We start from the raw sequence: 26,438 nt of genomic DNA, 5'->3' as shown, positions 1-26,438 counted from the left end.
CTTTTTCTCTTCTTTACTAATTGGGCGTGGCTCACTGGATTCTCCCCGGGGGCGTGGCTCACTGGATTCTCCCCGGGGGCGTGGCTCACTGGATTCTCCCCGGGGACGTGGCTCACTGGATTCTCCCCGGGGACGTGGCTCACTGGATTCTCCCCGGGGACGTGGCTCACTGGATTCTCCCCGGGGACGTGGCTCACTGGATTCTCCCCGGGGGCGTGGCTCACTGGATTCTCCCCGGGGGCGTGACTCACTGGATTCTCCCCGGGGGCGTGGCTCACTGGTGCGTCACAAAAACCGTGACTCAGCAGCGATCTCGCTATGTGAGAAGTACCCTTAAGCCGACCTGAGTAATGTGCCCATTGTTTAGTGAAATCCCCTGCTGTAATGTCCCGTGCAGTAATGAACCAATTGTTTAATAATGCCCTCCTGCTGTAATTTCACCATTGTAAAGTAATATGCCCTGCTTTAATGTCCAGTGCGGTAATGTCTCCATTGTTTAATAATGTCCTCCTGCTATAGTTCCCTTCTGCCCCCTATGCGCCGTTGTTTACACACAATAAAAGATATTCTCACCTGTCCTCCATGCCTGCGGTGCCCCCAGCTGTTTCTTGCAGTCCGCACACAGACCCCTCCTTGATAGCGTGAACGGAGCAGCCGCTGCAGGATGTCATTATGGCTTTGCTACAGTTGAATACTTTACGGCACCACAAAGCATTCAACTGCAGTAAAGCACGTCCAATACACAGGGCCATTGCTACTGTCAGTGCTTTACTGCAGTTGAATGCTTTGTGGCACCGTAAAGCATTCAACTGTAGTAAAGCCATGACTACATCCTGCAGTGGCCGCTCCGTGCACAGACGCTTTCCCGGAGAGGTCTTTGGGCCTGCAGATTGCAAGAAACAGCTGGAGGCACCGTAGGTACGGAGGAGAGGTGAGAATATTTGTTTTTCTTCATGGTTCCTATGGGAGACCCAGACCATGGGTGTATAGCTTCTGCCTCCGGAGGACACACAAAGTACTACACTAAAAAGTGTAGCTCCTCCCTCCGAGCATATACACCCCCTGGATAACCAAATATAGCCAGTTCAATGCTTTGTGTTCAGGAGGCACACATCCACACATGCATTCTCATCTGATTCTGATTTTTGGAAAGAGTTTGAAGAAAAGCGGGTCCAAGTCTGGACCCCCGGCATGTCCCTTCTCACCCCACTGTGTCGGCGGTGTTGTTAAGGTTGATTTCAGGGCTGGAGCCTTACATGCCGCGCTCCTTCACCATCCCTCGGGCTCTGGCTTGAAGTGGGAGCCAGCACGGTTCTCCCTGCCTTGCAGGAGACCGGTCTCCATCCGCAGCCCTTTCAGGATCCTGCCGGACGGAGCACTCTTCCCTCAGGGACCTGGCCCTGCATCTCACAAGCTAAGTGTCTGAGACGTTTTTGTCGGGGGGTCCCTTGTACTTTATCGTTCGGGAGAGTGGGCTGTGTATTTATTCTGACATTTCCGGCCGGTTCTCTGGTTTTCACCTGAGAACCGCGCCGATGGTGCCTGCGCGCCGGCCGCATCGTTAAATTTAGGCCCCGGCTTTTCGATTTCACTGCCCCTGCATGTCAATCATGCAGAGGGACAGTGCGGCTTCGCCCAGCGGCCGTTCGGCACAGGGGAGGGACACTCCTCTCTGAGGAAATGTTTCCCTCCCGTGTATATCTCCTTGGCCCTCCGGATCCCGCTCTTAGAGTAGGCCCCACCCCCTCTCCTCGCTCCGGCGCCATTTTATCAGCGTTCTTATGCCATGTCTGCACAGCGATCGGCGCTGGCTGCAGCATCTCTCTGGGGGTCCGGGCTGTGGGATCTGGAGGGCACAGAGACGTCACAATGTCAAACGGTCTGGCAAGCCACAACCTCCGGTTGTGGACCTGCTTATATACTCTGCTTATATACTCTGCTGGGGGTCATTCTGGCTCAGAGCCCCCACTTCAGCAGCATGTCTCACACGAGGAGCAAGGCTGCAAGGCTGTACTCAATATGCACTGCATGTAGGCTCGTACTGCCTGTACCGAGCACATAACCACATTGTGATGCCTGCTCTAACATGGTGGTGCCTCAGCCCGGAGGCTCATCCCCAGTGGTCTCTCCGGCTGCTCCGGCTCCAGTGGCTGAACCCCCGGCTTGGGTAGAATCCTTCTCTCCATGGGACAGCTGTCCCGGACTCTGCTGAGCATGCATCAGCCTCCTCCTCAGGGCGCTTCTGCTGCTACGGCTCGCTCAGCAAAGCTCACAGAGGATTCATCATCTGGTCTCAGACCCTGTCCTCCTAAAAGGAGACGCAGGGTCCCCTCTCCTTCCTCGTCCCGCGGCTCTGATTCACGAGCTGACTCGCAGGACGAGGAGGATGCCTTCACTGGGGGCTCGGACGCTACCTCCATGTACCCCATTGATCTGTCCGAAAGTGACGCAGATGCTAGTGATTTGATTGCGTCCATTAATTTTGTACTGGACCTCAATCCGCCTGTATCAGGGGAGCAACCCTCTCTGGCAGAAAAGCACCAGTTTACCTCGCCTAAGAGGACAAAGAGTGTGTTCCTTAACCACTCCAGGTTTCAGGCCACTGTGACCAAGCCTAGGGCCTGTCCTGACAGACGCTTCCCAAAGCGTGGTTCTGATGACCGTTTTACGTTTCCACCAGAGGTGGTCAAGGAGTGGGCTCATTCATCAAAGGTAGACCCTCCGGTGTCTAGACTCTTAGCCCGGACAGTTGTATTCAGTGGCTGATGGCACCTCTCTTAAGGATTCCACTGACCGCCATCTGTATATGAGGCGGCAGGGGCCTCGTTCTCCCCACCTTTTGCAGCAGTGTGGGCTCTCACAGCCATCTCTGCTTCTCTAGGGAGATGCATTCCCTCACCAGGGAATCTATGCCCGAAATGGTTGCCTTAACTTCCAGGCTTCAGCCTTTTCATTCTATGCCATGTCTGCCATGCTGGAGGTTTCTCACCGCACTGCGGTGACTTCGGCTAATTCTCTCGCTATCCGCAGGATCTTGTGGCTTCGAGAGTGCAAGGCAGACGCTTCTTTAAAGAAGTACCTTGCTGGGCTCCCATTTGCTGGGCCCAGGCTGTTCGGTGAACAACTGGATGAAATTACTCAGGAAGCTACTGGCGGGAAGAGTATTTCCATGCCACAAACCAAAGCCTGTCCAGGGCAGGAACCAGTCGAGGTTTCGTTCCTTTCGTTCCTCCAACTGGTCGTCCTCTAAGCCCTCGGCCTCGTCCTCTAAATCTGGCCCCGCCAGCAACGTCCTTGGTCGGTGGCAGGCTCTCCCACGTGGCAACGTGTGGTTTCAACACGTCTCCGAACAGTGGGTGAGAGATATCATCTCCCACGGCTACAGGATAGAATTCTGTCCAGCCCGCCAAACAGATTTTTTTTCTGTCAACTCCCCCCTGCTCCAAGGCCGCCGCCTTCTCACAGGCCGTGGCATCCTTGCAGGCCAACAGAGTAATTGTACCGGTTCCCGCCTGGGAACGGTTCAGAGGTTTCTACTCAAATCTCTTCCTAGTCCCCGAAAAGGACGGTTCCTTCCGGCCCATCCTGGATCTCAAGCTTCTCAACAAGCATGTTCAGGTGCGGCATTTTCGCATGGAGTCTCTGTGATCAGTCATTGCCTCAATGACCCAAGGAGATTTCCTAGCATCCATCGACATCAAAGATGCCTATCTGCATGTGCCAATTGCAGTTTCACACCAGCGTTGGCTACGTTTTGCAATCGGAGAGGAACATTTCCAATTCGTGGCTCTCCCCTTCGGGTTAGCTACGGCCCCTCGAGTATTCACCAAGGTCATGGCAGCAGTGGTTGCGGTTCTGCACCTCCAAGGGTTGGCAGTGATCCCTTTTCACTCTCGCCACTCTAGTCCAATTCGGGTGGCTTGTCATTCTGCCCAAGTCCACTCTGACTCCGACCCAGAAGCTCACGTACCTAGGGATGCAATTCGAGACTCTGCCGGCACTTGTGAAGCTGCCCTTAGTCAAACAGCAGTCCCTCCACTGGCGGTGCGCTCTTTGCTGAGGCCCCGCTGTCATTCCATCAGGCACCTAATGCAGGTGCTAGGTCAGATGGTGGCGTCAATGGAAGCGGTTCCCTTTGCCCAGTTCCATCTGCGTCCTGTGCAGCTGGACATTCTCCGCTGTTGGGACAAGCGGACTTCCTCCTTGAACAGATTAGTGGCTTTGTCGCCACAGACCAGGGGCTCCCTTCAGTGGTGGCTTCGGCTCCTCTCTCTTCAGGGACGCTCCTTCCTGGCCCCGTCCTGGGTGATCCTCACCACGGATGCCAGTCTATCCAGCTGGGGAGCAGTATATCTCCTCCACAGAGCGCAGGGCACTTGGAGTCCTTCCGAATCAGCCCTCTCGATCAATGTGCTGGAAATCAGAGCTGTCCTTCTAGCTCTCTTAGCCTTTCACCACCTGTTGGCGGGCAAGCACATTCGAGTCCAGTCAGACAACGCGACAGCGGTTGCCTACATTAACCACCAGGGCGGGACACTCAGCCTCCTGGCAATGTTGGAGGCTCAACGCATCCTTCAGTGGACGGAGAACTCCAAGTCCACCATATCCGCAGTCCACATCCCAGGCGTGGAAAACTGGGAGGCAGATTATCTCAGCCGTCATACCGTGGACAGCGGCGAGTGGGCTCTGCATTCGGCAGTGTTTCGGTCAATCTGCCGCAAATGGGGCAGTCCAGAAGTGGATCTTCGCTCCCACGATCCTCAGGCCTTTGCAGCGGACGCGCTGGTTCAAGTTTGGTCCCAGTTTCGTCTGTCTTACGTGTTTCCCCCTCTAGTTCTTGCCCAGAGTCCTGCGCAAGATCAGTATGGAGGGCCGTTGGGTCATTCTCATTGCTCCAGGACTGGCCCAGGCGAGCTTGGTACCCAGACCTGCTCCATCTGTCCGTAGAGGTGCCGTGGCATCTCCCGGACCGTCCAGACCTTCTCTCACAGGGTCCGTTTTTCCGCCAGAATTCTGCGGCTCTCAGATTGACGGCGTGGTTCTTGAGTCCTGGATCTTGACGACTTCTGGTATCCCTCCTGAAGTCATCTCCACTATGACTCGGGCTCGGAAGTATTTCTTGGCCAAGATCTATCACAGGACCTGGAGAATTTTCCTGTTCTGGTGTCGCTCTTTCGGCCATGCTCCTTGGCCTTTTTCCTTGCCGACCCTCCTGTCCTTTCTACAGTCCGGTCTACAGCTAGGACTATCCCTCAAGGGACAGGTCTTGGCTCTCTCAGGGTTGTTTCCAGCGGCGTATCGCCCGGCTGGCTCAGGTGCGCTCCTTCATGCAGGGCACATCCCACATCATTCCGCCTTACCGGCGGCCTTTGGATCCCTGGGACCTTAATCTGGTCCTCACGGCTTTCCAGAAACCCCCCTTTGAGCCTCTTAGGGAGGTTTCTTTGTCTCGTCTTTCACAGAAAGTGGTCTTTCTAGTGGCCATAACTTCCCTCAGGAGAGTCTCTGATTTGGCTGCGCTCTCTTCGGAGTCACCTTTTTTGGTTTTTCATCAAGACAAGGTGGTTCTCCGTCCGACTCCGGACTTTCTCCCTAATGTGGTTTCTCCTTTCCACCTTAACCAGGACATTTCCCTGCCTTCCTTTTGTCCGGCTCCTGTTCATCGCTTTGAAAAAGCGTTGCAATACTCTGGATCTGGTGCGGGCGCTCTGGATCTATGTGTCTCGCACCGCTGTTCTTAGGCGGTGCACCTCTCTTTTTGTGCTGACCACAGGTCGGCGTAAGGGCCTCTCGGTTACTAAACCGACCCTAGCTCGTTGGTTTAGGTCGGCCATTTCTGATGCCTACCAGTGTACTCAAGTGCCTCCCCCGCCGGGGATCAAGGCACACTCGACCAGAGCTGTCGGTGCCTCTTGGCTTTCAGGCACCAGGCTACGGCTCAGCAGGTCTGTCAGGCTGCCACTTGGACTAGTCTGCATACCTTTTCGAAGCACTACCAAGTGCATGCTCATGCTTCGGCAGATGCGAGCTTGGGCAGACTCACCCTTCAGGCGGCTGTCGCCCATTTGTGAAGTTAGGTTTCGCCTACTTCTCAGTTTTCTGTTTATTCCCACCCATGGACTGCTTTGAGACGTCCCATGGTCTGGGTCTCCCATAGGAACGATGAAGAAAAAGAGAATTTTGTTTACTTACAGTAAATTCGTTTTCTTATAGTTCTGTAATGGGAGACCCAGCACCCTCCCTGTTGCCTGTTGGCAGTTTCTTGTTCCGCGTGTTATCACCGGCTGTTGTTGTAGACAGAGGCTCCGGTCGTTCCGGTTCTTGCTCTATCTCTACTTGTGGGTGGCTACTCTCCTTCAGCTTTTGCACTAAACTGGCTATATTTGGTTATCCAGGGGGTGTATATGCTCGGAGGGAGGAGCTACACTTTTTAGTGTAGTACTTTGTGTGTCCTCCGGAGGCAGAAGCTATACACCCATGGTCTGGGTCTCCCATTACGGAACTATAAGAAAAAGAATTTACGGTAAGTAAACAAAATTCTCTTTGTGTGTAAAGTGATGACACCCGGTGTATAAGACGACCCCAGACTTTTGAGAAGATTTTCAGGGGTTAAAAAGTAGTCTCATACACCGGAAAATGGGAAAATGTGGTCCATATGATTACTACAAAATCTTCCTAGGTAATTGGAGGTCTCATAAAGAGCGGTTCTAATAACTTCTATAACCTTTCTTAACACTCTACTGCTGAGAAAACAAGCTAAATAAAATGTGGAAAAGCCACTTCCAGTACTACAAAAGAAACCTGTATGAGAAAATAAAAATTAATTTAAAGTCTAGACTTTGTATGCTCTCTCCATGTTTGCGTGGGTTTCCTCCTGGCACTCCAGTTTTCCCCCCTAGATGCCAAAGACTTAGAGCATTTAGATTGTGAGCCTTAATGGGGACAGTGATGATTGGGTGTAAAGCTCTGTGGAATATGTTGCACTATATAATCAATGCATAAATAGATTGAATCACAACCATCTATATAGATAAGCTACCATGGTACTTGCCTGTTATTGCCTTTCTATACTGTACAGCTTCCATTACGATCTTGTATTTCCTCTGCAGAAGGACAGTTCCCACAAGCCTGTAACGTCTACCCTAGTGTCATCTGTGTCATATCAGCAAGGTACCCACGTTTCTCTTTACTACTTATACTTGTATTTTGGAAATGTGTGTTTCCTTTGTCCAATTTCTAAATGTTCAATCTGATTATGCTCCCCTTGCTCCCAGTGCCCCATTTTATTTCTTAGATGGAATAGTGTACTGAACCCCTTATGGGAATTGTCCACTTCTTGGACATCACCTTCTCAATCCCTTTGTTCCCCCCACCCCCTGTAAAAGCACAGATAGGGTAATATTGTAATTTAAAATTGAATTCAGGGGGTTGCTCACCTGATTGGGTTGTGTATGTCACAAATGCCCATAGGTTATTCAGCTGCTGATGAAATTAGATTTTCTTCTGGACATAGATTTAGGAGAGGTAGGAGATGAACAGTCTGGTAGACCGCTCTACTACAAAAGAGGAATAGTTTCACTTGTGGTAATACTTCAAGCAGGTTTTATTTACATGTTTTAAAGTTTGTACCAAACCCTTTTTCAACCTGAGCTACATATAGGGATCGAACCTAAAATGTGTAATTATAAGCTACTTGAAGCATGATCACACGTGGGACTACTCCTCTTTTGTACCAGTGTGGTCTACCAGAACGTCAATCTCCTACTTTCCCCAGTAAGATAACACTTTTACTCACATTCAGTGCCGGCTGCATTCTAGCGGTGTCGGCACTGCCTCTCCTGGGGATTGCGTGACATGGTTTTATCCAGGGCTGTGGAGTCGGAGTCGTGGAGTCGGTATAAAATGTACCGACTCCGACTCCTAAAATACATAATAAATTGGGGACAGTAGTGCAATGCAGAATGTGGTGAATATTTTTTCATATGAATTTGGGAAAGTTATGAAATGTCCTATAAATGGCTGTTCTATTCCTGATCTAAGGCTACATTCACACACAGCGTGTGTTTTTTGAGGATACGTTTTTCAGCTGCAAAGGCAGATCAGCTTTTTAAAAAACTGCATCACCTGAAAGGTTGTTAAGCTCATAAATAATGCTTTTAATAGCAAAAGCAGATTAGAAAACCATCACAAACTGACATGCTTATTCTTTGTGAGGATCTGTTTTGAGCACAAAAACGGATCCTCACAAAACGCTGTGTCTGAATGTCCTTTCTTGAAACCCATTGCCTTTGCTGGGATGCCCAGAGTCACTGCATGTCACTGAATTATTTTGCCATCAATGTTCGATATGTTTGTGACAAGAAAGAAATTGTTAGTAAGACACTGTCAGTGAAAGATACTAAAGCTCATCACAGCAGCCAGTTTCTCCATGCCTTAGTGTTAAAAGTTCTGCAAGATTAGGAACGCAAAAAAGAATAGGTTCTTGACATTGTAACGAACAATGCTTCAAACATGATAAATACAATTACACTAATGAATGAGAGTAATGAACAACAGCTAGAAGAAAATTTAGGATTTAGTATGTGTTACATGGAAGGCCACAGTGCTGGTCATGTTCCGGATATCTGATTTGTTTGAAGGAGGGGACAATGAAGTGGCCGCTGATTGGCTGCAGGCATTGTGTGACATAACAATGTTATGTGATCGGTGGGAGAGCCAGTGTTGAAGCCACTGGAATGGCATTGGCACTGGACAACATTTTTCTGGGAAAAGAAGGGAATTTTGTTTACTTACCGTAAATTCCTTTTCTTCTAGCTCCAATTGGGAGACCCAGACAATTGGGTGTATAGGCTATGCCTCCGGAGGCCGCACAAAGTATTACACTAAAAGTGTAAAGCCCCTCCCCTTCTGCCTATACACCCCCCGTGCTCCCACGGGCTCCTCAGTTTTGGTGCAAAAGCAAGAAGGAGGAAAAAAATTATAAACTGGTTTAAAGTAAATTCAATCCGAAGGAATATCGGAGAACTGAAACCATTCAACATGAACAACATGTGTACACAAAAAAACAGGGGCGGGTGCTGGGTCTCCCAATTGGAGTTAGAAGAAAAGGAATTTACGGTAAGTAAACAAAATTCCCTTCTTCTTTGTCGCTCCATTGGGAGACCCAGACAATTGGGACGTCCAAAAGCAGTCCCTGGGTGGGTAAAATAATACCTCGTAATAGAGCCGTAAAACGGCCCCTTCCTACAGGTGGGCAACCGCCGCCTGAAGGACTCGTCTACCTAGGCTGGCATCCTCCGAAGCCTAGGTATGCACCTGATAGTGTTTCGTGAAAGTGTGCAGGCTCGACCAGGTAGCCGCCTGACACACCTGCTGAGCCGTAGCCTGGTGCCTCAAAGCCCAGGACGCACCCACGGCTCTGGTAGAATGGGCCTTCAGCCCTGAGGGAACCGGAAGCCCAGCAGAACGGTAAGCTTCGAGAATTGGTTCTTTGATCCACCGAGCCAGGGTTGCTTTGGAAGCCTGTGACCCTTTACGCTGGCCAGCGACAAGGACCAAGAGTGCATCCGAGCGGCGCAGGGGCGCCGTACGAGAAATGTAGAGTCTGAGTGCTCACACCAGATCTAACAAGTGCAAATCCTTTTCACATTGGTGAACTGGATGAGGACAAAAAGAGGGTAAGGAGATATCCTGATTGAGATGAAAGGGGGATACCACCTTAGGAAGAAATTCCGGAACCGGACGCAGAACCACCTTGTCCTGGTGAAACACCAGGAAAGTGGCTTTGCACGACAACGGTGCTAGCTCAGACACTCTCCGAAGTGAAGTGACTGCTACTAGGAAAACCACTTTCTGCGAAAGGCGTGAGAGAGAAATATCTCTCATTGGCTCGAATGGTGGTTTCTGAAGAACCATCAGCACCCTGTTCAGATCCCAGGGTTCTAACGGCCGCTTGTAAGGAGGAACGATGTGACAAACCCCCTGCAGGAACGTGCGTACCTGTGGAAGTCTGGCTAGGCGCTTCTGGAAAAAAACACAGAGAGCGATGAGACTTGTCCCTTAAGGGAGCCAAGCGACAAACCCTTTTCCAGTCCAGATTGAAGGAAGGACAGAAAAGTGGGCAAGGCAAATGGCCAGGGAGAAAAACCCTGAGCAGAGCACCATGACAGGAAAATTTTCCACGTCCTGTGGTAGATCTTGGCGGACGTTCGTTTCCTAGCCTGTCTCATAGTGGCAATGACCTCTTGAGATAATCCTGAAGACGCTAGGGTCCAGGACTCAATGGCCACACAGTCAGGTTGAGGGCCGCAGAATTCAGATGGAAAAACGGCCCTTGAGACAGCAAGTCTGGTCGGTCTGGTAGTGCCCACGGTTGGCCGACCGTGAGATGCCACAGATCCGGGTACCACGACCTCCTCGGCCAGTCTGGAGCGACGAGGATGACGCGGCGGCAGTCGGCCCTGATCTTGCGTAACACTCTGGGCAACAGTGCCAACGGAGGAAACACATAAGGGAGCTGAAACTGCGACCAATCCTGAACTAAGGCGTCTGCCGCCATAGCTCTGGCATCTTGAGACCGTGCCATGAACGTCGGTACCTTGTTGTTGTGCCGGGACGCCATTAGGTCGACGTCCGGCATGCCCCAGCGGCAACATATCTCCTGAAACACGTCCGGGTGAAGGGACCATTCCCCTGCGTCCATGCCCTGGCGACTGAGAAAGTCTGCTTCCCAGTTTTCTACGCCTGGGATGTGAACTGCGGATATGGTGGAGGCTGTGGCTTCCACCCACAGTAGAATCCGCCGGACTTCCTGGAAGGCTTGCCGACTGCGTGTCCCGCCTTGGTGGTTGATGTATGCCACCGCTGTGGAATTGTCCGACTGAATTCGGATCTGCTTGCCTTCCAGCCACTGCTGGAACGCTTTTAGGGCCAGATACACTGCCCTGATCTCCAGAACATTGATCTGAAGCGAGGACTCTTGCTGAGTCCACGTACCCTGAGCCCTGTGGTGGGGAAAAAATTGCTCCCCGCCCTGACAGACTCGCGTCCGTCGTGACCACCGCCCAGGATGGGGGTAGGACGGATTTCCCCTTCGATAATGAAGTGGGAAGAAGCCACCACCGAAGGGAAGCTTTGGTTGCCTGAGAGAGGGAGACGTTCCTGTCGAGGGACGTCGGTTTCCTGTCCCATTTGCGTAGGATGTCCCATTGAAGAGGGCGCAGGTGAAACTGCGCGAAAGGGACTGCCTCCATTGCTGCCACCATCTTCCCCAGGAAGTGCATGAGGCGCCTCAAGGGGTGTGACTGACCTTGGAGGAGAGATTGCACCCCCGTCTGTAGTGAACGCTGCTTGTGCAGCGGAAGCTTCACTATCGCTGAGAGGGTATGAAACTCCATGCCAAGATATGTCAGCGATTGGGCCGGTGTCAGATTTGACTTTGGAAAATTGATGATCCACCCGAAACTCTGGAGAGTCTCCAGAGTAGCGTTGAGGCTGTGCTGGCATGCCTCTTGGGAGGGAGCCTTGACCAGCAGATCGTCTAAGTAAGGGATCACCGAGTGACCCTGGCAGTGGAGGACCGCGACTACTGTAGCCATGACCTTGGTGAAAACCCGGGGGGCTGTCGCCAGGCTGAACGGCAGTGCCACGAACTGGAGGTGTTCGTCTCCTATGGCGAAGCGCAGGAAGCGCTGATGCTCTGGAGCAATCGGAACGTGAAGATAAGCATCTTTGATATCGATCGATGCAAGGAAATGCACTTGGGACATTGAGGTGATGACGGAGCGGAGGGATTCCATCCGGAACCGCCTGGTCTTTACGTGTTTGTTGAGCAGTTTTAGGTCCAGGACAGGACGGAAAGACCCGTCCTTCTTTTGAACCACAAACAGGTTGGAGTAAAAACCGTGACCCTGTTGCTGAAGAGGAACAGGGATCACCACTCCTTCTACCTTCAGAGTGTCCGACGCCTGCAGAAGAGCATCGGCTGCAACCGCCGTACAGCTCGCAGAGTCCAGGATAGCATTAATAGCGTAGGACGCAAATGCCGACGTTTGATAGGTTATGGAAGCCACTTGCGGCGCAGACGTACGTGTGAGTGCGTCAATTTGGGCTTGACCCGCTGAGATAGCTTGGAGTGCCCATACTGCTGCGAATGCTGGAGCGAAAGACGCGCCGATAGCCTCATAGATGGAGTTCAAGCAGAGCTCCATCTGTCTGGCAGTGGCATCCTTGAGTGAAGCCCCATCTTCAACTGCAACTATGGATCTAGCCGCCAGTCTGGAGATTGGAGGATCCACCTTGGGACACTGAGTCCAGCCCTTGACCACGTCAGGGGGGAAGGGATAACGTGTATCCTTAAGGCGCTTGGAAAAACGCTTATCTGGACAAACTCGGTGTTTCTGGACTGCCTCTCTGAAGTCGGAGTGATCCAGAAACATACTCGCTGTACGCTTGGGGAACCTGAAACGGAACTTCTCCTGCTGAAAAGCTGACTCCTCTGCTGGAGGAGCTGAGGGAGAAATATCCAACATCTTATTTATGGACGCAATAAGATCATTCACTGTGGCGTCCCCATCAGGAGTATCAAGGTTGAGAGCGGCCTCAGGATCAGAATCCTGGTCAGCTACCTCCGCTTCATCATACCGAGAGTCATCTCTCTGAGACCCTGAACATTGTGATGAGGTCGGGGGAATTTCTAAGCGAGCTCGCTTAGGCGGTCTGGGACTGCGGTCCGTGTCAGACACCTCACCCTGGGATCTATGAGACACCCCGGGGGGACATTGTTGTTCCAACTGAGGGGAACTAGGGGGCAGTGATTCCACAGTGCCCATGGTCTGAGATACCGGTCTGGACTGCAAAGCTTCTAGTATTTTAGCCATAGTCTTAGAAAATCTGTCAGTAAAAACTGCAAACTCCGTCCCTGTCACCTGGACAGTGTTAGCTGGTTGTTCCCCCTGGGCCCCTCTTAGCAGAGGCTCCGGCTGAGTAAGTGCCACAGGGGCCGAGCAGTGGACTCAATGAGGGTCAGTGGAACCTGCCGGTAGCGAGGTTGTACATGCGGCGCAGGCAGCATAGTAAGCCTGTGTTTTGGCACCCTGCTTCTTGTGGGCGCCATATTGTTGTCTCCTTTGAGCAACACAACAGGGTATATAGCCAGAAATCAACTGTGCACCATACAGTGTAAAGTATAGCCTGTAAACATATAAACTATAATCACACTACTGCACAAGTGGGGCCAGCACCTCAGGTGCTGCTTACCGCCCGCTTAAAGCGGTTGTGTGGCCACCAAAATCCCTGCCTGGGACCCCTAGAGTTTGTCTCCCCTCTGCAGCGTCCTAGGAGCTGACCGGAATGGCTGCCGGCGTCCTGAGGAGAGGAGGGAGCCGTGGGCGTGACCCAGAAAGTGCGGGAGCTGGTGCCTCACTGTGCACAGTGAGGGGGGTGGATTATGCAAAGCATGCTCCAGCCCTCAGTGCTGCCGTGCTGTACAGCGTCCCGCCCTTCCCCTGACTGGCAGGGCTGGGGGCGGGAAGAGAAAGAGACTAGGCCCAAAAGCCGGGGGCTCGAGTTATAAGCGCGGCCGCCGTATAAGCGCGGCCGGCGCAGAGTCCCCGGCGCACTAACAGTCCCAGCCGCGCCTCAGTAAAAACAATGGCAGCGGCGGTCAGCGCGGTAGTCCCCATACACAAATACACTCAGCGACGCTGCAGTGTATAATGGCACAAACGCGGTCAGCGCCGCGGTCCCCGGTGCACTAGCACACCCAGCAATGCTGGAGTGTTGCTGTGCGCGGTCCCCACGGGGACACAGAGTACCTCAAAGTAGCAGGGCCATGTCCCTGAACGATACCCGGCTCCTATCCAGCAGGCTCCTCAGGAGTTGTGGATGAAGCCCGGTCTCAGTGCCTGGAGACCGATAGGATCCCACTTCACCCAGAGCCCTAAGGGGGATGGGGAAGGAAAACAGCATGTGGGCTCCAGCCTCCGTACCCGCAATGGATACCTCAACCTTAACAACACCGCCGACAAGAGTGGGGTGAGAAGGGAGCATGCTGGGGGCCCTATATGGGCCCACTTTTCTTCCATCCGACATAGTCAGCAGCTGCTGCTGACTAATCTGTGGAGCTGTGCGTGCGTGTCTGCCTCCTTCGCACAAAGCAAAAAAACTGAGGAGCCCGTGGGAGCACGGGGGGTGTATAGGCAGAAGGGGAGGGGCTTTACACTTTTAGTGTAATACTTTGTGCGGCCTCCGGAGGCATAGCCTATACACCCAATTGTCTGGGTCTCCCAATGGAGCGACAAAGAAAGGATTTTTTTTTTTATTTTCACTGCCGAAAGGTATAAAATTGTATGACACACCTGTGGTGTTAATATGATCACTACACCCCTTAATGAATTTAAGAGGCGTAATTAGTAAAATGGCGTCACTTATGGGGGGCTCTGCTAATGTGACAAACCATAACAGCAATACCTGCACTATAATCTGGTGCGTCTTCCCTTCTCAGCTCTCACTGTGCCCGAAAAGTAGTTCCTGATTATATGTAGGGTATTTGCGCATTTAGGAGAAATTACACAAACTGCGTGGTCCATCCAGGAAAATAAAAGTTTGGAGCTAAAACATCATTTTGACCACATATAGGGTATCTGTGTACTAAAGAGAAATTGCACTATTGGCTTTCTCCTATTACTCCATTTGAAAATTAAAAACTTAAGGGCAAAGCAACATTTTAGTGGAAAAATTTCAATTTTGATTTACTCAGTTTAATGTTATACAAATCTGTGAATCACCTGAGGGTTAAAAAATAATGCTAAAATACTCACTACTCCCCTAGATGAATTCCTTGAGAGGTGTAGTTCTAAAATGGGGTCACATGGTTTTTTTTTTTTTTTTGTTTGTTTGTTTGTACACACTACATCTGATCATATTGTTACCCCCAGTGCGAGCTGATCAGTCACTGCAAGCGGCTCGCACTGGGCTGATCACCGAGCATACCCGAGCACAGCCATGCTCGCGCTCCCAAACTCCGGACCTGAACCGTTGTGTGTGTGTGTGTACGTTTTATTTAAAAAAAAAATAAATCCGAACACCAAACCTCTAGTTCCCTCATCTTTAGTTTTGATGAGTACTTTGAGGGGTGCAGTTTTATCCCCTTAATGACCACAGTCAGTAATATTACGTCCCTGCGGTCAGTGTTAATCCCCACCTGCTGTTGCGGGTTGCATGCGGGGATCCGCGCACATGTCAGCTGATTTTTACAGCTGACATCTGCCTTGCAGGTATGTGTGGAATCACTATCCACCCATACTGGTTAACCCATTAAAAGGCGCTGTCAAGATGCAACAGCGCCATTTTAACAGTGATCGTGGTAGTTTACTCACCGCGCGATACCAGCAGTCACTTGACGTGATCACGTGGATTCGGTGGTTGTCATGGTAGCACAGGGTCATGCGATGACTCCTGTAGCTCACATGACTCAGGTCCTTTAACCAGCAGCCAATTACTGCAGGTTATAAGAGATGATAATTTCTCCCGGTCTGAGTGGTGCTGCTCTGATCGGGAGAAATGAATGAGCGATCAGACTGCTGATCCGTATTGCCCCCTAGGGGGACTAGTGAAATTAAAACAAGTTTAAACATTTTTTTTGAAATTTTAAAAAAAAAATTAAAAAACCTAAAAGTTCAAAGCACCCCCTTTTGGCCCCATTGAAAATTAAAGGGTTTAAAAAAAATATACACACATTTGGTATTGCCGCTTTCAGAAATGCTCGATCTATCAAAATATAAAATCAATCTGATCGTTAAACGGCGTAGCGTCAAAAAAAATCTAAACGCCAAATTGACGTTTTTTGGTTGCCGCATATTTTGCGCAAAATGCAAGAACAGGCGATCAAAACATAGCATCTGAGCAAAAATGGTACAGTTAAAAACGTCAGCCTGAGACGCAAAAAATAAACAGTCACTGAACCATAGATCCCGAAAAACGCTACAGGTCAGGGAAAATGGCACAAAATGTATGCCACTTTTCGGACAAACCTGTTTTTTTTTTTTTTTGTTTTTTTTTTTAACCCCCTTAGATAAAAGTAAACCTATTCATGTTTGGTGTCTACGAACTCTCACTGACCTCAGGCATCACACCAACACATCGGGTTTACCATATAGTAAACACTGTGAATAAAATACTTAAAAACAATAGTGCAATCGCACTATTTTTGCTATTTTTCCGCATTTGGATTTTTTTTTTACATTTTCCAGTACCATATATGGTAAAACTTATGTTTTCATTTAAAAGTACAACTCGTCCTGCAAAAAAAAAGCCCTCATATGACCAGATTGACTTAAGAAAAAAAAAAAAAGCTACGTCTCTTGGAAAAAGATTGGCAAAAAAAACAAAACGGAAAGCACAAAATCGGCCGATCGTGAAGGGGATAATGACACAAAACTAAAACAAACACTTTAAGAGTAACTATCGTCTTAGGGTGCCGTCTCCCTAAACGACGTACCAGCGATTCCGACCACGATATGATCTAGTCAGGATCGCTGGTGCGTAGTTACATGGTCGTTGGTGAGCTGTCAATCAGGCAGATCTCACCAGTGACCAGCCACCAGCCAGCAGCAACTCGTGGAAATGATGCTGCGCTTGCTAACTAAGGTAAATATCGGGTAACCAAGCAAAATGCTTTGCTTGTGTACCCGATATTTACCCTGATTACCAGCGCACACCGCTTAGCGCTGGCTCCCTGCACTCGTAGCCAGGGTACACATCGGGTTACTAAGCAAAGCGCTTCGCTTAGTTACCCGATGTGTACTCTGGCTACGTGTGCAGGGAGCAAGCACTGGCAGCCTGAGAGCGGCTTATGCTAGTAACCAAGGTAAAGATTGGGTAAAAACCAAGGTAAATATCGGGTAACCAAGCAAAGTACTTAGCTTGGTTACCCGATGTGTACCTTGGTTACCAGCGTCCGCAGCTTCCAGATGCCGGCTCCCTGCACATTCAGATCATTGCTCTCTTGCTATCAAACACAGGGATGTGTGCTTCACAGCGGGAGAGCAACGAGCAAAAAATCAGCTATTTCACAGCAGGGGCCAGATCGCTGCTTGGTGTCACAGCGAGTTCGCTGATGAGGTCACTGGTGCGTCACAAAACCTGTGACTCAGCAGCGATCTTGCTAGCGATCTCGCTATGTGAGAAGTACCCCTTACTGTTTATTTCCTAAATCAATATTACACTTAAAAAAAAGAAACTCCTATCTGAGTAATGTAATCTGTCTTCATTTTACCTATGAATTGAGAGTGACTAATCAGTGCTGACGGATTAAGAAGCAGATTTGTCTGATAAGATCTATTACAAAGCTGCTTATTTCCATGTGTACTATTGATTTCTGAAATAAAATGAGAATGCTGGTTCCTCTAAGAATAATTGTGGATGTGTTTGATCTGTTGCTGCCCAGCCGGATCTCGTGTTAGGAGGAGGAGGCTGCTTCACACGTGGGCAGCTTACACATCAGATTATATTTGTACTGCCGCGGAGAAGAGCTGAAGCCATTTGTCTCATAGATACAATTGGCTGTTGAACACTAGGTGACATTGTCTCTGATTGCTAGCAGTGTGAGCTTCGTTATTAACGGTTCAATAAGCGGCAGGAGGGGTTTCTAGAATCATCCCTAGAAGGTTACAAAACTGGAAATCCTGAGATGGACGGGTCATTTAGAGGTGTCCAGTGCCGGTTAAGCACAATGGGCAATGCCAGCGTCAAAAGAGACAAGGGAAATGGCAGCAAGTCTTGTCCCTCTAGAATTTCACTTTACAGCGGTTATCCACGGAAATGGGGCAGAAGTTTTGTTTTGGAGAATGAGCTTTTGACATTTCGCATTTTCTCTGCCCTGCGCCAAAAGGCAGAGAGCGGCGGGCAGCCCGATGGTAGGTACTCCTATTCCAACTCAGTCTTTGCCTCTGTTGCAGCTTCTTTCAAGGACCATCCACGCATTGCGATCGTGGGGCTTGATGGGACTCATGCGCAGGCTCGGGGGCTCGGAATGACTGTCACTAATAGAGGAAATTCAAGAGTGGAAATACAAGCAACATCAGCTGGCCGAATAAGGTAAGACCATGATTGGTATGATTGCTTCCTTCTGGAAATGTGATATAGCCTACCTCAATAACAATCTGCTTCCATGAGTGAATGATCTGCACTAATCTCATCACTATAGTTATTTTTTGTTTTGACAGTTCATCACTAGCAGAAATGGATGAACTTGACTCAAGTTTTCCAAAGTTTAGGATCTTTTCAGATGACAATGTGTCCCTGGCTCCATCTACCACCGAGCCTGTATTTGTGGAAGGTAAGTGTTGTGGGAATGATTGCTTCATAGGAGTAATATACCATCACTAGGGATGATCGAATACTTCGATTATTCGGCTTCACGAATATTTTCCAAATACCTCGCCGCTATTCGAATATTCGATGCGCAATGTAAGTCTATGGGAAGCCCGAATATTTCCGAATAATTGTTATTCGGGTTTCCCATAGACTTATATTGCGCATCGAATATTCGCGAATAGTCGAATAGCGGCGAGGTATTCGGAAAATATTCGTGAAGCCAAATAATCGAAGTATTTGATCATCCCTAACCATCACCTCCATGTTAGAAGACCCTTGTTTTTCCTTAGTCACACATGTAACTTCTAATTCCCAGTAAGGCTCACCTCACATCAGCGGTATTTTGCCTCAAAACCGGATCAGTCACAATTGCATTTGTTAGATTCATTTCCAATGGAATCGCGGCAAGATGCGGTCACATGCGGTTGTGTATGACACATGCAACCGCATCTGATTGCATCTTTCCACAATTCCATTGGAAATAAATCGAAGTGAAACGCACTTGTGACTGATTCGGTTTTGCAGCAAAATACCGCTGATGTGAGTGCGGTCTTAGCTGCTATCATGAAGCACTGTACAGGATTTGTCCCTGCACCCCCCCCCCTCTCATCAATCACAGATGACTGCGATCTTGAGTAGATCATTACGTACTATTCGAAGTGTAATAAATACAATATATTGTATCATGCTCTATCACCTAAATTCTTCTTAAGTGTCAAGATGTCTATTTCCTGATCAGTTTATCTCTGGAAACTTCTTTACTAGTACCCTGACAAGCTATTATTTTCTCCGTGTTTCAGATGCTTTTTATTCCTCGGTGAGATCGGAATTGGAGGGCGATGCTGTGGAATTTGAGTTTGAGTCTTGGAGTAGTGCCGTAGAGTCGCCATATGCCAAAAAACAGAAGAAAGAGGTCATCAAGCGACAGGATGTGATCTATGGTCAGGAGACAACTGCTGATGCGTTCCTAAGAATGACATTGTAATGTTAATTTGTTTTAACTGGACAACCCCTGTTATCACTTATCCTATGGATATGTCATAATTTGTGGCTGTCTCAATGCTGGGACCTGTAAAAACCAATTGATTATAGATATTTTTATTTTTAGCCTTCAGTTTGGAACTTTTTTCTCGGTTACAAACTGGAGCAGCAAGTCGGACACCAACCAACTCCATTCATTCTCTATGGGGCTGCCAGGAAAAGCCAACGCAGCATATATACTTCTGCTTAGCTTGTCCTTCCCTATACCATGGTGTCCACAGATGGGTCTGCATGTACAATGTAGCAGTTGCCTTTAACACTAGAAGTCCAAGAAATTTCGAGCTCCCCCCTGAAGTCCCGAAAGAGGGTCAAATGACATACAATAAACTGAATAGAACTAACTAGAAACTAAATGGCTAAACTCAATGGAAAACAACAACCTCCTGTGGTGCGACAGTAATGGCTTTAATTACAGAACAAAAGACGGTGATTATAGGAAGTTAGCTAAAATCCTTCAGGTCGTTCGACCCGTCTCTGGGTTCCAAAGGTAGAAATGGTAAATGACCCCTCTCTGGGACTTCTAGTGTTAAAGGGTAATCTGTCAGCAGATTTTTGCTATCTCATCTGAGAGCAGCATAATGTAGACAAAGAGATACTGAATCCAATAATGTATCACTTAGATTACTTGGTACTGCCATTTAGACACAAGAGTATTTTAGATTTAGCAAAGCAGCAGAGCTGAGAAAGCTGCCCTTGCCAGATCAGGCTCTATATAAACATTGTACATTAACAGTGAGGAGGAGGGGGCGTGTCGGACTGCTGTGCACTTGACATTGTAGTCCAACAATGATAATCACTAGGTGATAAAACCTTTAGTTTAAGTAAACAAAAACACACAGCCTGAAAAGAAGCATAGTTGATTATTATTATTTTTTTTGTCCTCAACTTACATAGCAATATCCTGCTGACAGATTGCCTTTAAGACTTGCTCAACTGATTTCCAAACTTCTGTTTTGGTGATTTGTCATTGAGGCTGAAGTCATGATGCGGGGTTAGATGCAGGTGATATCCTGATATGCCATAAATACCTGCAAAATGGTTTGGCAAATTGTTTATATCTTTCTTCTTTTTTTTTTTTGCTTTCAGAACTCATGCAGACGGAAATGCACCATGTCCGAACCCTGAAGATCATGCTGAAGGTGTACTGTCGAGCACTGAGGGAAGAACTGCATGGCAGTAAGGAGGTGCACCAGCTGTTCCCGTGCGTTGATGATCTTTTGGAGCTACATGAGCAGTTTCTAGTACGGTTTAAGGACAGACGTAAAGAGTCTTTAGAAGAAGGCAGTGATCGGAACTACATCATCCAGAAGATTGGGGATATCCTTGTGCACCAGGTGAGAATTATTCTCCACTCTTGACAAGATTTGCTGAGTTCTGTTACACAGAGGTTTGGGCAGAGCTCACACATATTACTGGGGTATTGACGCTTCCGAAGGTCATTGCTGTTTTGCCTTTTCACTTGTCAGCCTGATATATTGTTGTGTGCCAAGCTGTTATCTTTCTGTTCCAGGCCCCACGTTTCGGCCATTTGGCATCTGTAGTGCCAGGTCTGGCTATAGAGATATCAATTTGTATCTAATTATTATCTTCGTTATTGATTGATTTATGAGAATATTTTATATACGCTGAAGTGACTGGCTGAAATTGTAAGGGAACAGAAAATGTCAGAAGACTCTGGCTCGCATCAGGGGTTGTCTTAACGCTTTGTCAGACCTGACCGTTTGGCCACATAGGATTCGTGGAAAGTCTATACATGAGCATAATTTGTATTTCAATGATATTTCTTCCTAAATATTGTTACCCTGTGCTCTCAGTTCTCAGGTGACACTGGTGAGCGGATGAAGGATAAGTATGGCGTCTTCTGCAGTCAGCACAACAAAGCAGTCAGTCAGTACAAGTTTCTTATGCGGGAGAATAAGAAATTTCAGAACCTGATGAAAGTAAGTGAAGGGTGCATGAAATAATCATTTAATATTACTATAATTATTATCTGTCATTTCAGGTAGCTTTTCAGAATACACTTTGTAATATGAGAGAACTCTATTTCTGGCTATTATATGTCTTGTACGCTGCATTTTTCCCTTCTGCAGACTATGTCTCCAATTTTCAGTTCTCTCTGAGCTAGTAAGCAGAGACTGGATGCTATGATGTATTCCTTACACAGTGTACAGAACAAATCCTGATCCTATTTCCCTGTGTAACAAGCAGCTCCATTATGGATAGTACTGCAGTACTGCGCTGTATGGATGCGAATCCAGCTCTTGGAGAAGTAAAGTGTTTGCTAGAGATGCTGGATCTTGCTGTTCTTCCCTGCCTCTGTAGCACTTTGTCCCTCCTGTATCCTCTCCATAGAGAGGAGTAGGAGGTACAACATGACGCCTTTTCTTTGTCGCTCCATTGGGAGACCCAGACAATTGGGTGTATAGCTTCTGCCCCGGAGGCCACACAAAGTATTACACTTTTAAAAAAGTGTAACCCCTCCCCTCTGCCTATACACCCTCCCGTGGATCACGGGCTCCTCAGTTTTATGCTTTGTGTGGAAGGAGGCACACATCCACTCAGAAAAAAAAAAAGATTTCTCATACATAGTATGACGGATGGAAGAAAAGAGGTCCCCTATGGGGTCCCCGGCATGCTCCCTTCTCACCCCACTATGTCGGCGGTGTTGTTAAGGTTGAGGTACCCATTGCGGGTGTGCTGGAGCCACATGCCGTCTCCTTCACCATCCCTTATGCGGCTCTGGGAGAAGTGGGAGCCTCACCGGTCATTCACCTGCTGAGACCGTGCTCCATCCGCAGCCCCTGGTGGAACCTGCTGGACCGGAGCGTTTTCATCCCCAGGGACCGGGCCCTGCACCTTCAAGGTACTCTGTGTCCCCATGGGGGGACGGTACGGGGAGAGAGGTCGCCTTTCTCCCCAGTAGCGCCGTCCGTTGTTTTTTCATCGGACTTCCGCGCCGGCCGTGCCTTCTTGTCGGGCACGGCCTTAAATTTAGTCCCCGGCTTCATCGCGGCCTTGTCGCGAAAAATCCCGCCCCCGGGCCTGCTTGTCAGGGGTAAGGGCGGGATTACCGACAGAGGGCTGGAGCATCTTTGCATGTCTCCCCCCCCTCTCATTGACCACTATGGGGCCTCCAGATTCCCGGCCTTTGCCGGCGCCGCCCATGGCTCCACTCCCCCCTTGAGAGCTCCGGCGGCCATGTTTGGCATTCTGCCGGTGTATGCTGCAGCTGCACAGCTCTACAGCTCCGGGGGACCCACGACAGGGAATCTGGAGGACACCAGCGGTTGGTAAGCCACACCGGTCACCCGGTGCTGGTTCCCCTAGGGTGCCGTGATTATATATATATATATGTATATGTATATGTATATGTATTGTATTGTATTGTATTGTATTGTATTGTATTGTATTGTATTCGGAACGGCTGTATAACCCTTTCCCATATACCCTCAGTGGTCGCTCTCCTAAGTGACACTTATTGCTTACAGCATGTCGTCCACAAGGAGCAAAGCCCCTAAGGCACAGGTTTTTTTCGCAGCCTGTACCTCTTGTGGGGCTATGTTGCCTGCGGGATCCACCTACCCTCACTGTGATCAATGCTCGACTCCTGCCACGCTTGCTCAGCCGGAGCCTAGGGCACTTGTGGGCCCCTCGGCTCATGTAGATCCCCCTGCTCCTCCTGAGCAGGCTGTAGGGACAGAGTCACCGTCATTGGACTCTTTCGCGGAGAAACTCTCTGTCACTTTCTTAATCCATTGCACAGTCTATGGACAAATGGATATCTAAGCTCCTTGAGGCATTGCAGTCCAGACCGGGCTCTTCACAGGCCCCGGCCCCTGTTAGTTTGTCTCCTCCAGGGCCTTCTCGGTCCGCGCCGCAGCGCGCTCCCAGGATAGCCCCTAGGTCCCAGGCGGAGGACTCCTGCCCGGATCGCAGTCCCAGACCGGCTAAGCGGCCTCGCTGGGACTCTTCCCCGGCCTCCTCACGCTGCTCTGGATCTTAGCTTGAGGACTCTCAGGATGACGAGGTGGACGTGGGAGCTCAGGGCTCTGACCCTGACTTCGCCCTCAACCTTGATACCCCTGAGGGGGACGCCTTAGTAAATGATCTTATTTCGTCCATCAACCAGGTGTCGGATCTCTCTCCCCCGCCTCCACCTGTAGAGGAGTCGGCTTCTCAGCAGGAGAAACACCAATTTCGATTCCCCAAACGTACGCGCAATACGTTCTTTGATCACTCTAACTTCAGGGACGCTGTCCAGAAGCCCAGAGCGGTCCCGGACAAGCGTTTTGCTAAAAGGCACTCTGACACGCGTTATCCCTTTCCACCTGAAGTCGTTAAGGGCTGGGCACACTCACCCAAGGTGGATCCGCCAGTCTCTAGATTGGCTGCTAGGTCCGTTGTGTCTGTTGCCGATGGCTCATCCCTGAAGGATGCCACTGACAGACAGATAGAGCTCTTGGTGAAGTCTATTTATGAGGCCACGGGCGCGTCTTTTGCCCCGGCCTTCGCGGCTGTGTGGGCTCTCCAAGCAATCTCGGCATGTCTGACTGAGATTAATGCTGTCACGCGGAATTCTGCTCCGCATGTGTCTTCCTTGACCTCTCAGGCATCAGCATTTTCTCTAGTCCCTTCCACGACAGCATAGGAGGTTGTCTCTCCACGCCCTAATTGGGACAGGAAGTTCAAGAGGTTTAAAAGGACCCTCCCACCTCCCACAGCCAGTGTCTTTCCTGTCCCCATGGGGCATGGAGAGGTTTTGTTTTTCTCCTATGCTGTGGTGGCCGGCGAACTGCAGTATATTTTTTTTTTTTTTTTTTTTTCCCCCTATTACCTTCAGCCGGACGGCATCGGTCGGGCCTTCACCGCTCCTCCCTTGCTGTTCCCTCACGCTGTGGGGGACCGCTGCTCCAGCCTTCCGGATCCTCCTGAGGGGTGATGCAGGCTGTTGAGCTCCCCGGCCGGCGTCCTCCCTGAGCCGCCGGCCGCCTCCCGCATGCACGCTGCCGGAGCGATCCGGAAGTGCTCCCGGAGGCGGGACTTCTGGTCTTGCGGACTTCCGGTCGAGCGCTTCCGGTTTGCGGAGGCAGCGTGGAGGCACGCCGACTGCGACTCGACCTGCCCAGGACCGGATGCGGGAGGCGGGGAAACGTGCACCGTCACTGGGGAGGCAGGCCCTTGTCCATAAGGGCTGCCACGAAGACATCAGATCATGGTAAGACCGTGCTCCCTGTCATGTCTTCCGCTGCAGCTGCCTCTGCAGAACCCAGTGTGCCCCCTGCTACTGTGAGTATGGAGGGGACTGGTCCCTCGGACATAGGTCTCATCAGTGATTATGGCTCTCTGCTCTGTGTTTTCTAGGAGGACAAGGCCACCAAGAAAACCGACAGAAATGAGAAATCAGAGAAGCCTGAGAAGTCAGAAAAAACTGACAAGTCCGATAAGCCTGATAGACCTGACAGAGTGGACAAAATTAAAAAATGTCCCATCTGTATAAAGAAGCTCCCTGCAGTATGGGATAAAAAGCTTTGCCAGCAATGTACGGACCAGGTTATTAGGGCCGAACAACCATCTCTGATAGATGAGTTGCGGTCCATGATGAAACAGGAGATTAGGGCCTCACTGGCTTCTCTCCCTGTGCCTGGCCCTGTTCCTGGCCCTGTTCCTGGCCCTGTGCCTGGCCCTGCTCCTGGCCCTGCTCCTGGCCCTGCTCCTGGCCCTGCTACTGGACCCTCTCCTCCAAAAAAGAGGAGACTCCAGTCGACCCCTTCTGATCAGGAGGACGCTGATTCCACCTCTGAGGGTCCTGATGAAGGATTTCCATCTGGGGGGTCTAACCAGTCCTTTCTTTTTCACTCAGAAGAGTTGGGGGATCTTATTGAGGCAGTTCGGAGCACTATGGGTTTAGAGGAAGTGCAGTCTCTTCCTTCAATCCAGGACGAAATGTTTGCTGGCCTGAAGTCAGTCAAACAGTTGTGATTCCCAGTTCATGCCAATATATTGGATATTGTTTCTCAGGAATGGGAATGTCCTGAGAGGCGGGTACGGAGTGACCTTAGACGCCGGTTTCCTCTGGAACCTTCGGGACTACATTGGGAGATCCCAAGAGTAGACGTTCAGGTGGCTAGGGTAGCTAAGCAAACGGCTCTTCCCTTTGAGGATACTTCCCAACTGAAGGATCAAATGGATAGGAAGGTAGAGGGCCTGATGAAGCGGTCCTGGGAGGCATCGTCTTCCTCTATTCAAGCCAACATTGCCTCCACCTGCGTATCCAGGTCCCTAATTAGGTGGTTGGACCAGTTGGAGGCTCATATTTCCCAAGGGACCCCTAGGGAGGAATTACTGGAATCCCTTCCCTTGCTTAGGAAGGCTACCTGTTTTCTGGCAGATACCTCGGTGGAATCTGTCCGCCTGGCAGCCAGGACATCGGTGCTTTCTAACTCTGCCCGACGTGCCCTCTGGCTTAAGGCCTGGAGTGGAGACTCCACCTCTAAAATGAGGCTTTGTTCCCTTCCTTTTAAAGGGGATTTGGTGTTTGGACCTGCCCTGGATGATATCCTGGACAAGGCGACTGATCGTAAGGCCTTGCCCGATCCTAGACCTACCAGGAAGCGGTCCTTTCGTCCCTCGATGCCTCAGGCCTCCCAGCCCAGAGGGAAAGGGAAGGCAGGCAGGTGGAGCTATCCCAAAGGTAGAGGGAGAAACATCCTCATCCCTCCACATCAGCAACGTCCTCAGCAGGACAAGCAGTGACTCGGCCCGGGTGGGGGGAAGACTCTCAGCGTTTCTTACCCAGTGGCAGTCCATAACCTCTTGCCAATGGGTTCTGAAGATCATCTCGGACGGTCTTCTCATAGAATTCCTTTCCCCCCCTCTTCCGGGTCTCCGAGTCACTGCGCTGGCATCGCCGGGTTCACAGACTCTGTTGTACACAAAGATTTTAGAGTTAGTGCACTCGGGGGTCGTTTCCCCAGTCCCGAGTCGGGAAGAAGGGATAGGACACTACTCCCGTCTCTTCCTGG

General features: G+C 49.9%; 1 protein-coding gene across 2 annotated transcripts in view; it reads left to right on the top strand.

Annotated features, from left to right (window-relative positions):
* Positions 1–26,438, top strand: part of ARHGEF18 (Rho/Rac guanine nucleotide exchange factor 18) — a 204,312-nt gene that overhangs the window by 40,870 nt on the left and 137,004 nt on the right. For both annotated transcript variants that reach the window (XR_012754626.1, XM_075352539.1), the window contains exons 3-8: positions 7,110–7,170; positions 17,958–18,096; positions 18,225–18,337; positions 19,176–19,316; positions 20,503–20,750; positions 21,231–21,356. Coding sequence is in view for 1 of the 2 variants with exons in the window: in XM_075352539.1 (XP_075208654.1) it covers positions 7,110–7,170; positions 17,958–18,096; positions 18,225–18,337; positions 19,176–19,316; positions 20,503–20,750; positions 21,231–21,356 (828 nt within the window). In the remaining variant the exon portion in view is untranslated. The remainder of the gene's footprint in view (positions 1–7,109; positions 7,171–17,957; positions 18,097–18,224; positions 18,338–19,175; positions 19,317–20,502; positions 20,751–21,230; positions 21,357–26,438) is intronic.

Source organism: Anomaloglossus baeobatrachus, chromosome 1 (assembly GCF_048569485.1).
Source record: "Anomaloglossus baeobatrachus isolate aAnoBae1 chromosome 1, aAnoBae1.hap1, whole genome shotgun sequence".
In the NCBI taxonomy this organism is placed as follows: domain Eukaryota; kingdom Metazoa; phylum Chordata; class Amphibia; order Anura; family Aromobatidae; genus Anomaloglossus; species Anomaloglossus baeobatrachus.
The sequence above is the reverse complement of the archived record's forward strand: the minus strand, read 5'-3'. Positions and strand labels throughout refer to the sequence as shown.